Source organism: Tenrec ecaudatus, chromosome X (genome assembly GCF_050624435.1).
Source record: "Tenrec ecaudatus isolate mTenEca1 chromosome X, mTenEca1.hap1, whole genome shotgun sequence".
NCBI lineage: Eukaryota > Metazoa > Chordata > Mammalia > Afrosoricida > Tenrecidae > Tenrec > Tenrec ecaudatus.
The window spans coordinates 117,391,807-117,404,431 of record NC_134548.1 but is presented as its reverse complement, the minus strand read 5'-3'; the positions used below and the strand labels follow the sequence as shown (position 1 = coordinate 117,404,431).

At 43.5% G+C, this 12,625-nt stretch overlaps 1 protein-coding gene across 1 annotated transcript in view; it reads right to left on the bottom strand.

The window, feature by feature from the left end:
* The window catches only part of TRPC5 (transient receptor potential cation channel subfamily C member 5), a 146,760-nt gene that overhangs the window by 31,450 nt on the left and 102,685 nt on the right, over positions 1-12,625 (bottom strand). Inside the window, exon 6 of the mRNA XM_075538842.1 lies at positions 8,040-8,235. Within this exon, the coding sequence (XP_075394957.1) occupies positions 8,040-8,235 (196 nt within the window). The remainder of the gene's footprint in view (positions 1-8,039; positions 8,236-12,625) is intronic.

Sequence of the window (12,625 nt, the reverse complement as noted above, 5' to 3'; positions counted from 1 at the left end):
CACTTATCTCATAACTGGACTTTCTATGTTGGCCCCTACCCAGCCTCATCTTTTTCTCAGTCAGTGCCTACAGTGATTTCTTCAAACACAAGTCAGGTTGTGCAGCTTCTGCTGACAAACCTCCTATAGCCCTCTACCACACTCAGTGTAGGAGCCAAAGTCCCCACTAAGTGCATTCCTATAGAGATTTCTCCTGACCCCAGTACCTCTCAGACCGTCTGTCCATCCTACTTCTATGCCCTTGGTTTATTTGACTCCAGTCCTGCTGGTCTTTACAGAGCGTACTCACTAAGGAGTGCAGTCGGAAGTGGAAATCCAGGTGTCAACATAACTGTAGACTCTGGAGAAGAATCTTCCTCCAGTTTGATGTCTGTTTCTGGCAAAATCAATTCCCTTGGGAAGTAGGACTGAGGTCATCATGCCCTTGCAGGTGTCAGCTGAAGCCACGACATTTATTTCCACATGGTTCTCTCCACCTTCACATCAGCAATTGGGTTTCAAATACTGCTTACATTTCAAATGTCTGACTTTACCTTCTGCCACCCGCAGGAGAAAACGGTGCTTTTAAAGCATCCGGGAGATTATAATAGGTCTGCCTACACAATCTTCCTGAATATTAATCTTAATTACATCTACAAAATTCTTTCCTGCCTTCTACCTACTGTATTCTTCAGTGTGCAACTGCACCATATATTCAGTCCTGAGGAGTGGGGTTGGAAATGTAGGACAGGGTCGGGGACCATCTTAGGCTTCTGCCTATTATATTGCTAGGAGCCCTCAAGTTGGCTCCAACTCATAGCGACCCTGTGGGCAAGAAAACAAAACCCTGCCTGGTCCTGTGCCATCCGCACCATTGTGGCGGCGTTTGAGTCCATGGTTTCAGCCACTGTGTCCATCCCATCTTGTCAAACTCCTTCCTCTCTTTTGCTGACCTTTATCAATCATGAGGTCTTTCTCCAAGGACTGGTGTCTTCTGAAAACATGTTCAAAGTACATGAGACAAACTCTCCCCATTCTCCCTTCTAAGGGGCATTCTGGCTGCACTTCTTCTATGACACTCTGGCAGACGCTGGTTTTTTCAATATTCTTCAACAGTGTCATTATTGAAATGCATCAAATCTTCAGGAGTCATCCTTATATATGGTCCAACTTTCATATGCATATGAGGTGTGTAAAAACACCATGATTGGGGCAAACACATCCTGGTCCTCAAAATAACATACTTGCTTTGCAGCACTCTAAAGAGGTCCTGGGCAGCAGACTGTCCAATGCCACACATCATTTGATTTCTTGACTGCTTCATGAGTACCGACTGGGGAGCTAAACAAGATGACATCCACAATTCCAACCTTTCTCTCCTTCTCTCATGATATTGTCTATTGGACCAGTTGTGAGGATTTTGGTTTTGAGTTGCAATCCATTCTGAAGGCTGCAGTCCTTCATTTCCTCAGCATGTGCATCAAAGTCCTCATTTTCAGCAAGCAAGCTTCTGTCATCAGATGTTTTTCTCAGTGTGCACATTAAGTACGGTGAAAGCTTACAACGCTGACACACACCTGTCTGAGGCAAGGGTAGCACCTGAAACCGAAGGTAGTTGCCCAACCCTGGTCCTGTGAGATAGCTGGTCTGAATATCATCATGCAAGACAGAATCCTTAGATTCTGGACTAGAGAGCACCTTGGAGACGAGGATAGTGAGACTTCGTCTCACGTACTTTGGACATGTTGTCAGGAGAGAGCAGTCCCCGGAGAAGGACATCATACTCGGCAAAGTAGAGGGCGGTGAAAAAAGAGGAAGGCTCTCGGGGAGATGCACTGACACAATGGCTGCAACAATGGACTGAAGCATAATAACATCTGTGAGGATGGCACGGGACTGGGCAGTGTTTCCTTCTGTTGCACATATGATCAATCCTGGTGAAAAGCAAAACAACCAAACTCACTGCCACCAAATTGATTTCCGCTCACAGTGACCCTAGAGGGCAAGGTAGAAATGCCCCTGGGGGTTTCTTCTTTTTTCTCCAGATTTAACAAATATCATTATATTGGGGGCTCATACAACTCTTATCACAATTCATCCATCCATCCATTGTATGTCAAGTATATTTGTACATTTGTTGCCCTCACCATTCTCAAAACATTTGCTTTCTACTTAAGCCTTTGGTATCAGCTCCTCATTTCCCCCCCTCCCTCTCCATCCCCTCCCTCATGAACCCCTGATAATTTATAAATTATTATTTTGTCATATCTTACACTGTCTGATATCTTCCTTCACCCACTATTCTGTTGTCCATCCCCCAGGGAGGAGTTTATATGTAGATCACAGTTATCGGTTACCCCTTTCCACCCCACCCTCCGGATATCCACCCTCCTGATATCACCACTCTCACCACTGGTCGTGAAGGGATCATCTGTCCTGGATTCCCCATGTTTCTGGTTCCTATCTGTACCATTGTGCATCCTCTGGAGACTTGAACTTTTTATGGTCGTGGAAAGCCTCATCTTTCTCTCATGGAGTGGCTGGTGGTTTCAAATTATTAGCCTTGTGGTTAGAAGCTGAACAAACAACCCGATACAACCTCACCCCTTATCAGTCAGGTTTACAGGGTAAGATATAATAAAATCATGATGTGTGTGTGAAGTTCTATCTTTTTCTTTGACCTCATAAGGTCTTAGGTTGATCCTCGGTACCTAGGGGTGGTAGGGAAACCACCTAACCTCTTGGGTCCTTTCTGTGCTAGTGTTCAGCAGGGCCTTTCACATGTATCACATGGACTTTGCTGCCTCAAGCCTTGCCTAGCCTTGTCAGCTGTGTCCCAGTGAATTTCATCATTGGAATAGCTTTCTTCTGCAGTGAGAGAAATCACCCATCCAGAGAGCCCCCAATTGCTGCTGTCCTGAAGGGGACACTCCTACATACCTCAGTTCTCCCCAAGCCACCTAGCTGATGTGGCTCTTGATGAGGCAAGTGCTGTCCATTTGCTCTTGGTGTTAAGAGTGAGCACTCCCCAGCAGCCAAAGAAATGAGCGCTCTTGTTTGCTGGCTGCATCAGGCCATACACAGACCATCCCGAGTCTCATGTTTTGCGAGGACCAATGTCAGGCAACATATGCCCCATGGGGAAGTGATGAGGATAAGATCTAAGGGAAATACACTATTTGAGCTTGTCTGTCTCTTCCACCTACTATTATTATTATTTAATTATTTTCGATAGTTTTATTGACATAGAATTCACATATCATACAATTCACAGGGATGGCAGGGGTGGTGGTGGTAGGAATGGGGATCTCATAATGAATGGAGAAAATGTTCTAAACTTGATTCGTGGTGATGATTGTACAGCTCTTCCTGATGTAACAGAACTATTGAATTGTATGATAAGTGAAGTATATGCCAATAAGAGTGCTGAAAAAAAAGGAGTTTTACAATCTGCCCCACAATTTTAGAACAGTTTCTCCTTTCTTGTACTTATTGTTATTAGCTTCCCATTTGTCCCCAAACTTCCTTACCAGATCCCTAAGAAATCATTAATCCAGTTACCGTCTCTATTGGTTTACGTATCCTGGATTTCAGAGACAGGAAAACATACAAAATCTTAACAAATGCAACCAACCCAACAATGACAGGGTAAGAGTAAAGAACCTCAATAGAAAAGAAAGTAAATATTAAAAACTGGATCAAAATAACAATGAGTCAATAGGGACATCAAATGGTGAGGTGTCACATTTTAACCTGACTGCATCTGCGTGAGTCCACTTTCCAATGAACTCCTGACAACAAGGCTATTCACGCCCCTGGTCAATGGTCAGAGGGGATTCCCCGGAGGCTTAGTCCACGTGGGGACCCTGCAAATGGATTTGGGGCTTTCAGGGTCATCCATAACCTTCTGCAAATTGGGTGGTACGAATTTAAGCTCTCATACTGTTCCCTCCTCTGGTTTTGAATTTTATTACTCAATCTGAAGGCATCCAGGGCAGCTTTCCTTGATGGGACTGGGAGCTTCCACAGCAGGAAGAGCACAAAGAAGGCACAAGAAGGGTCAAAAGAGGGTAATAAGCAACTTGAAGAGCGTAAAAGGGTAAAATGAGAAGTAAACTTCTGCTAATATATATTATATTTGGCTTTGAAAAATTATTAAAATTTAATCACTTAGGCTTTGCCATTAAAATACAACACACATTTTCATCTTCTTTGAAACCAGCAGGGTGAGGCGCCCTGGGGACATCAAACTCTTGCTCTTTTCCTGCATCACCTGCCCAGACCTTGCTGTGCCATGAAGCCCTCTTGCGAGCACTTGCTCCCCTTGTCCTCTGTGCAGCCCCACTGCTATGGCAGGCCCTCTTTCCACCCCAGGGATGGGAGCGCAGCACTTGGACAGCCTGGCTCCTTCCTCTCAGCCCCTATGTAGCTCACTGCACCCACCCAGGCCCCAGTCCTTCTGCAGGTGCTGAGTCTTTGGCTCCTTACCCAGCACACAGCTCTGCTTGCTCCCAAAGTATATCTTTCAGGTCAATACAGTGAACGCCCCGGGGATCATTGTCCATACCCCCTGGTTCAGCATTCAGGCTACAGAGGTAAGACGGGCCCTTCCCTGGTATTGGAGAGTCCTTGAATCAGATCCTAGGAAGCTAGTCCTTTTGGGCTCCCCCTGGACGACTTGGTCCCACTTGATGCTCTAGCAGCTTGGACTGACTTGCTGTAGGTGTACCCTTTGGAGCGTCTGAAGACGTTCTTACCCAAGAAGGCCATGCAGTGGATTTCCCCAAAGGGAATTCAGTAGACCTTGAGTTCCCTGGTTCCAGCCCCACCGTCCATGCTACTCACCTAGACAGACATGTGTTGGCTTTTCCCTTTGGGGGAGTTCCAGGGAACTGGGGTCCCCTATCTCATGACTCAGCAGCTGCAGGGCCAGCGCAGCCTGGACAACACATCCTCTCGTGGAATGTCCCACCATCACTACACAAGGAGGGTATTGCTGGCAGCTCCCTAGCCTGCCCCTGGCCCACACCTTCACTTGCTGTCCTGACCAGGTTTTGCGTACCCCGCCAGCTTTTCCCTCTCTGAGAGACAGAGGGAAGCATCTGTCTTTTTGCTTCTGGGCACCCCTTGGCTCCAGAGGGGCTTCCTGGTCCTACCACCAGCCTTAGGCCTGAGGGTCTGAGGTTACTCCCTAGAGTAATCTAAAGTGAGACATTAAACCTCGCCTAATCTAAACTACCCTCTCTCACCCAGCTATTAACCCAGCTATGGTCCTGGGTAAGTGACCATGGTGCTGGAATCCATGCGATGAGTATTTCTCCTGCCTGCAGGGTTAGCCGGGGTTGATCAGTGTCAGTGGGGCTGCTAGAATCAGACTGACTAGGAAGAAAGAATAGGGGGACAATTTCTGACAAACTGGCCCCTTGTAAACCTCATGAATAGAAGTGGAATACTGTGAGACTTCTATGAGGGAAGACTAGCTTCTGTTGGGTGGTCCTCCTTCCTATAACTTTCCCTCCTATCATTGCATTCACTTGCTTCTAAAGCGGAGACGCTGCCAATGGCATCAAATCTACCTGCTGCCCTTCGCCACTTCCCACCGATGCTTTTGGAACCAGATTTCTCAATATGAGGTGCCCAAATTGGTCCCATTTCCAATGATCCAGATACATTCTCAGAGGACCCTAAAGTAGCAGGCAGGATTCTGAATAAGTGGACCTGGCTCTAGATATTTGCAATAAAGTAGACTCCAGTCAGACGACCTCTCACAGCTCTATCCCAAGCCAAAATCTTTTCTTCAGGTGCAGTAATAAATGGAATGAAGAAAAAAAAACAGTCAAAACCCAAACACACATCTACTGTCAGCAGGTAGTGACAGAATAGCAGGAGCTGAAGATTTTCACCCTTCAAAGCAAATGTCACTGAGCACAGTGGGAATCACCAGAGCCCTGCATTCAGTGACAAGAAAATCTCTCCCTTTTCTCCTGTCACCAAGAACAACCAGCCACCATACACCCGAAGGGAAAATGACAGAGCCCTTGGCATACTGCCATCTGTAGGCTAGGACGTCAGGCACCAGAAGTGCACAAATCAAGCCCGGAAGTTCTTTGACTCTCTCTCTCTCTCTCTCTCTCTCTCTCTCTCTCTCTCTCTCTCTGAGAGAGAGAGAGAGAGAGAGAGAGAGAGAGAGAGAGAGAGAGAGGAGAGAAATGAGAAAGCTATATTTCTTCTCAAAAGCAACAGATGAGTAGAATTTCAGAGCTAGGAGGGAACTTGTGAGCCCATCCTGTTCATTGATCCACACTTAGCACTTAGGCTCACAGGCTATATCAGCTGACAGGGACATTAAAGATCATCATTTTCACATGTACTCTCCCTCACTTTCTGGATAAAGAAACTGAGGCCTAAAAGGGGAAAGTGAGTCATACAAGGTCACACAATATAAATGACAGAACTAGGACGACAATCTCTCACAGTCTAATTAATAGTATTTTAAAAAGCATGTATTCCCTTCCTTTCTATCCCATTCTTAGGATGTACACCATCCCAGTACAGGACTGAAAAAAGAAAAACTCTCCAATGAAAGAGATTTTACAGACCCACACAGGAGAGCACACTTCATTGCCGTTACAGTTGGAGTAGATTTCATTGTCATTTTCATACCAAGTAGATAACTACAACGTCTCCTGTTGCAACCGAAACCCTCTTGTCTTTGGTTCTGTCCTTAGTGGAAATGGATCACAGGCGTTCATGTGTTAACTAATCATATTTAACAAATATGGGCAGGATGTTCCCTCTCTCTCTCTCTCTCTCTCTCTCTCTCTCTCTCTCTCTAGCAATATAATACAAATAATTTAAGCTTCTCTTTATTAGGTTCAATGACTTTTCAGTAGCAAATCCAACCTGAGACATGGCATCTAGGAAGGCAGACATGAGTCTGGGCTCTTCATTCTGCACCTTCTTTGTGAATTTTTCCAAAAGCACATGGATTCATAGGAGTGAGACAACAACGTAGTAGTAACAGGACATGAAAATTATCTGATACAACTCTAAATATGACCTCAAAGAACCACAGACCCTCCTTTGCGAATATTCTTTTCCTAGAAATGATTGACAAGTCACTAAACAAGGTAAAGTTACATAATTTGGGTTCAAGTACCAGATCTGGCCCTAGCCTGATCCCATATTCTTTACCTCTACCATTGACAGTCTAAGGTAATGAACACTGTTAATAAGATGTTAAAACTGTCATAAAAAGTTTCACATCTAATGTCTGCTTGAGAGCGTCCCATTGTGGGGTTCAGTTGTTCAAATATTCTTGATGAAAAATAAATAAATAAAGCCAAACCCACAAACCAGCCACTCACTGTCTGAGGAGATCATCTTTGTTCTTGTCAAGGCAACTTTGGGAGGGAGGCATCTACAATGAGGAGGGAAATAGGGCCCCATGCCTAGAGAACACAATCAGCTGGGGCAACTGTGGTGAATAGTAAGGTGACAGACTTCAGCCAAATTGTGCTCCTAGCTTTCGAGTTCATTTACTAAGGCAAGTCAGTGAATGCAGAGATATTAAAAATATTTAATCAGGTAGACAAATAGTTGTATCAACTTGAACAGGTGTCCTTAAACTACGGCCCGTGGGCCACATGCAGCCCGCCGAGGACATTTATCCAGCCTGCAGGGTGTTTTTGCCCCATTTGGTTTTTTACTTCAAAATAAGACATGTGCAGTGTGCATAGGAATTTGTTCATAGTTTTTTCTTTTAAACTATACTCTGGCCCTCCAATGGGTCTGAGGGACAGTGAACCGGCCCCCTGTTTAAAAAGCTTGAGGACCCCTGAACTAGAACATCCTTTTGTAGATGATCAAGATTCAATGGCCTAAGAGCCTAAGCAAACACGGTTGCCTTGGCAAGCAACAAATAGTCTCACAACTAGGAATCTGCATGTAAAATAATGGAAGCATGCTGATGCTTTGATTGCGCTTCCAATGGACTTCGGGTCAACATGACCACTTTTAAAACCAAGGTAACCAGCCTTGAAAAGCAGCGAGCTACTCACAGCAATCAGTTGGTAGGAGTTGTTCATCATGGCGATCAGCATGTTCAGTAGCACTACCAAGGAGATGACGTTGTAGGTTCCAAACATAGTAGCTCCCACAAACTCTGTAAACTCGTGCCTGGCTTTCACATTAGTGACATAGAGATTCAAAAGGCCAAATACAGACCAGAAGAGTGATTGAAGAGTTTCAAAAAGCCTAAAAGAAAACAAATAACAGATTATTCAATTCCCATGGAAGATCACGAAAAGAAGGAAGTAGTGAGGTGATTTGCTTAATAGGGTAGACACCAAATTTGTAACTTGGCAGGTAGACTGATGTACTTGGATAGCTTCTCCCACACAAACCACCAAGGCCAGTCTTCTCATTCTTCCTAAGCTCTAATTTTTGTTTCCTACCTCTATAGCTTCTGTTTTGCCCTATTACCTGAAAGATCATTTTTCTTCTCAAAGCCTATAATTTTTCAAAGTTTATCTCATCAGCTACTTCCTCCACCTTTCGCTTTCATCTTGAACTCATGTGATTTGTCCTCTTTCCAATTACATAAAGGCAGTAGGTGCTGTAGTAAAGAATATATTGCTTGGGTTAGATTGTCCCAATTAAAAAATCTCAGCTCTGACATATGACAGTTTGTTGAGAATAAGCCAGTTACTTAACTCCCCGGTGTCTATTTCCTCAGTTTCTTTATAGGGTTGTTATGAGAGTCAAATGATAAATACAAGTAGAGTGTTTTCAATGCTTCCTGGCATATAAGCGCTCAGTAAATGGCATCTGCTCCATATGTAGGTCTTTCGACATAGTTCATTTAGTAAATCAGTTTATTGTGCTATTTTTCAATTATTCTATGTGCTTCTTTAAATATTGACCATAAATTACACTTAGTGTAAAGAAAATCCAAATTCTCACAACCGGACCAATAGATAACATCATGATAAACAGAGACTAGATTGAAGTTGTCAAGATTTCATTTTGTTTGGATCCACAAGCAATGCTTATGGAAAGAGCAGTCAAGAGATCAACTGACATATTGCAGTGAACAAATCTTCTGCACAAGACCTCTTTAAAGGTTGAAAAAGCAAGGGTATTACTTGGAGGACTAAGCTGCACCTGACCTATGCCCTCATAGCCATTTTCAATCAATTCATATGCATGTGAAAATTAGACAATGTATAAGGAAGATGGGAGAAGAACGGATGCCCTTGAGATACGGTGTTCGTGAAGAATATTTCAAGCATCATTGGCTACCAGAAGTACAAACAAATGTCTTGGAAGCAGTACAGCAAGAATACTCCATAGAGTCGAGGATAGTGAGACTTTGTCTCATGTACTTTGGGGATAGTATCAGGAGAGAACACTCCCTAGAGAAGGACATCATGCTTGTAAAAATGGAGTGTCCATGACAAAGAGGAAGATCATGAGATGGCTTGATACAGTGGCTGTAGCAGTAGGCTCCCAGGTAACTGTTGTGAGGATGGCATAGGACTGGGCAATATTGTGTGCTGTTGGACATATAGTCTCTGTGACTCTGAACTGATTCGATAGCATATAACTACAACAGAAATGGGCTACACAGGGAGAGGCTAGTTCCTTCTGATGAAGGCTGTACTCGGCACTGGCCTAACTCGCAGGAGCGCTCTGGATAATATGGAGATGGCTGTTTGTGGCCATGCTAATTTTCATCCACAGTTAATCCACAAAAATTTGAAAAAAAATTGATTTCTTGTTTGATGAATGTAAGTGCCATTTGACCAATCATTTGAGAATCAACACCAAGAAAACAATGTACAGTTCATAGGCCAGGGCACAGAAATCAGAGGATGGGGAGTCAGATTTATCAAAGGGTTTCCATTTCCAGGAAACATACCCATTAGGGCCAGGCAATACAGTAAATCATAGAGCTAAGCAGAGTGTCAAAGCCTGAGGCTCAGGAGTCCGGTCTTGCTAGGAGGGCACAGTTGGGAACTGGCAGTGCACACAAAGTATCAGTTAGACAGGATGGGCAGGAGGTACAGCCCACAGTGGCACACGCAGCAGGCATGGTAGGCTGGACAGGAGCAGTCAGGATAGATGTGGTTCAGAGGGGGAAAAAAACCCCAACAATGTCAGGCAGAAAGCAACTGTGGTTAATAGTAGGGGTATTCTGAAGTCCAAGTCTATGGATGTTGAAAGACCTTGACTATAGAGTGCATTCAATATGTTATTTGTTGATTGAATAACAGACTGCAAATGTACAGACAGGGCAATTGTGCCATCAGGATGTTGGCAGAGGTTTACCGAATCGGTTGACATTTCTGAAGGGATGATGTCATACTCCTTCCTTTCACTACCAGTCCAAGCTCAGTGGTTAATGCCTGGATGTAGAGTTTACCACTAGCTGTTCTGTTGACTGATACAAAGATTGCCTGAAAGTGAAAGTGATAATCTGGGCATTAAAAAATGTGGCCTCAACTGTGAAGGAGCACTGGTGGTACAGTGAGGTAAGTAATGAGCTGATAACCAAAAGGTCATTGGTTCAAATCCATCAGCTGTTCTCCAGGAGAAAGATGAGATATTCTACTTCTGCCAAGATTTAAAATCTTGGAAATCCCAATTCTACTCTGGCCAATAGGATCTCTATGAGTTGTATTCAACTTGACAGCAGTAGCTGTTGATTTTCTCAACAGTGGTGCTATTCTAGGCAAGGGAACCCTATAGGTATAATTGTGCAAGAGGGGAAGAAGTGGGGAAAGAGATTGTTCCTCAATCTCGGTGGTTGGTAGAGAGAAAGCACTCAACATGGTCCACAACATATCACAGAAAAGCTGGCCTGATGAAAATATGCCTAGATCAACTGGGGGAATGGCATGTGAGCAGGCTAAGAACATTCTGATAAGACATCTACAGAAAGTTTTGTGGTTTTCAGACTCAGTTGAATTCACAGGGCAAAAAGCTACCATTTAGGGGTAGCACATTTTTGGTCACTAGGTTTATAATAAAACCACTAGAGGAAGGGAAAGACTTATTAAGCATCTCTCAATGCCCTCATTCCAAAAGAATATCTTTTAATGTTTAAAGGAGGTGATCTTAGAGAAGTCGGTCAATCTAGTTTTATTTTACTGCCAGCAAACCAACATATGGAAGCTGCTAGCTCAGGTTAGGACACAGACAGAAAATACAAACATCTAAGAAGATTTGTTATTAAAAGGATGGAAGACACACCCATGCCAGGGGGAAGTCACACATGTTGGGAGCCACCCATAGGTAAATGACAACACTAAGAGGGGCAGAACAGAAGTGAAACAGGAATGATTGCAGTCATGTGGACATTTGCTAAAAGTCACATTAAAAAAATAATTCATCTTTCAGGAGGAGTATGGAGAGGATCTATTACTCTGGAATTAATTCTGAGCAGTGACATAGCCCTGGAGGGGGAAGTGCAAGGGGCAGCTTCTTTAGGAGAAAGCAGTGACAACATTGTGTATTTCACAAGCAGAGCGTTGGGACCCCAAATGGAGCCACAGTAAGTTTAGCTCACCAGCTTCAGTCCACAGTTCTCTAGAAACTGATTGGTGCTTCTGTTTTTCCATCTGTAAAATGAGGGAAGACTAATAGTAATTACCTCCTACTGAGGGGATTCAGTGAGTTAATTCAGGTGAGACTCTTGGTCAAAATACCTTATCCAAACATGCACTAAATGCTATTTTTATTACTAGGAAATCTTGTATTAAGTATAGCCTTGTTGTTTTACTTTATTTTCCTTTTTAGCTAGGTCATCAAGCATATCATATACACATCAAGTTGTACCTAGTTGGAATCACAGTATAGCAATTTTGTGGGTTTTAAAAAGAGATTAAACATTTTAATTTGCACTGTTAGTGTATAATGTAGTCCTCATATTTATCATTTTAATAGCGGTCTCATATTCCATGTGGTGAATACCAAACCTGACATTTTTACCAAATGCCTTGGATGTTAATAGATGGTATGTTTAGATCTTCAGATGATACAAGACTGGGGAGGGACAGCTAATAAAGTGGATGACAGGATCAAGGTTTGGAAGGATTTCAGCAGCCTGGAGCAACCGGTTGGAATTCACGACGCAATTTAATAGGGATCAATGTAGAGTTATGCTCTTGGGGCAAGTACCCAAGTACAGGCTGGGGAGTTAAAAGAAAGGTCACGGGATTTCACTGACAGAAAGCTCAATATGGACAAACAGATTGTCAGAGCTGGCATATGCAGATGATCTAGGGTGAATGACAAAACTGCTAATCAACTTCATTGTTATCTCACGAAATTGTTCAATACATATGCTGAGCACTGAATATGTCTTAAGCTCTTCTTTGGTAGGTACAAGGGGCACAAAAGTGGGGGTCTAGCTTGATAGTCAAAAAAGACAAGAAACAAAACAAACAGGATAGGTACTGTACTAGAGATGTGCTTAAGGTGCCATGAGATACAGAGGAAGAAACATGTAACTAAAAATGAGATCGGAGTAGGTAAGAAAAAGTCTTAAAAGAATGGGTAATATTATGGCAGAGCCTTGAAGGGCTCATTTATCAGGCTGGCCAGCAGGAGATGAGTATATTAGGCAGAGGAAACGGAATGT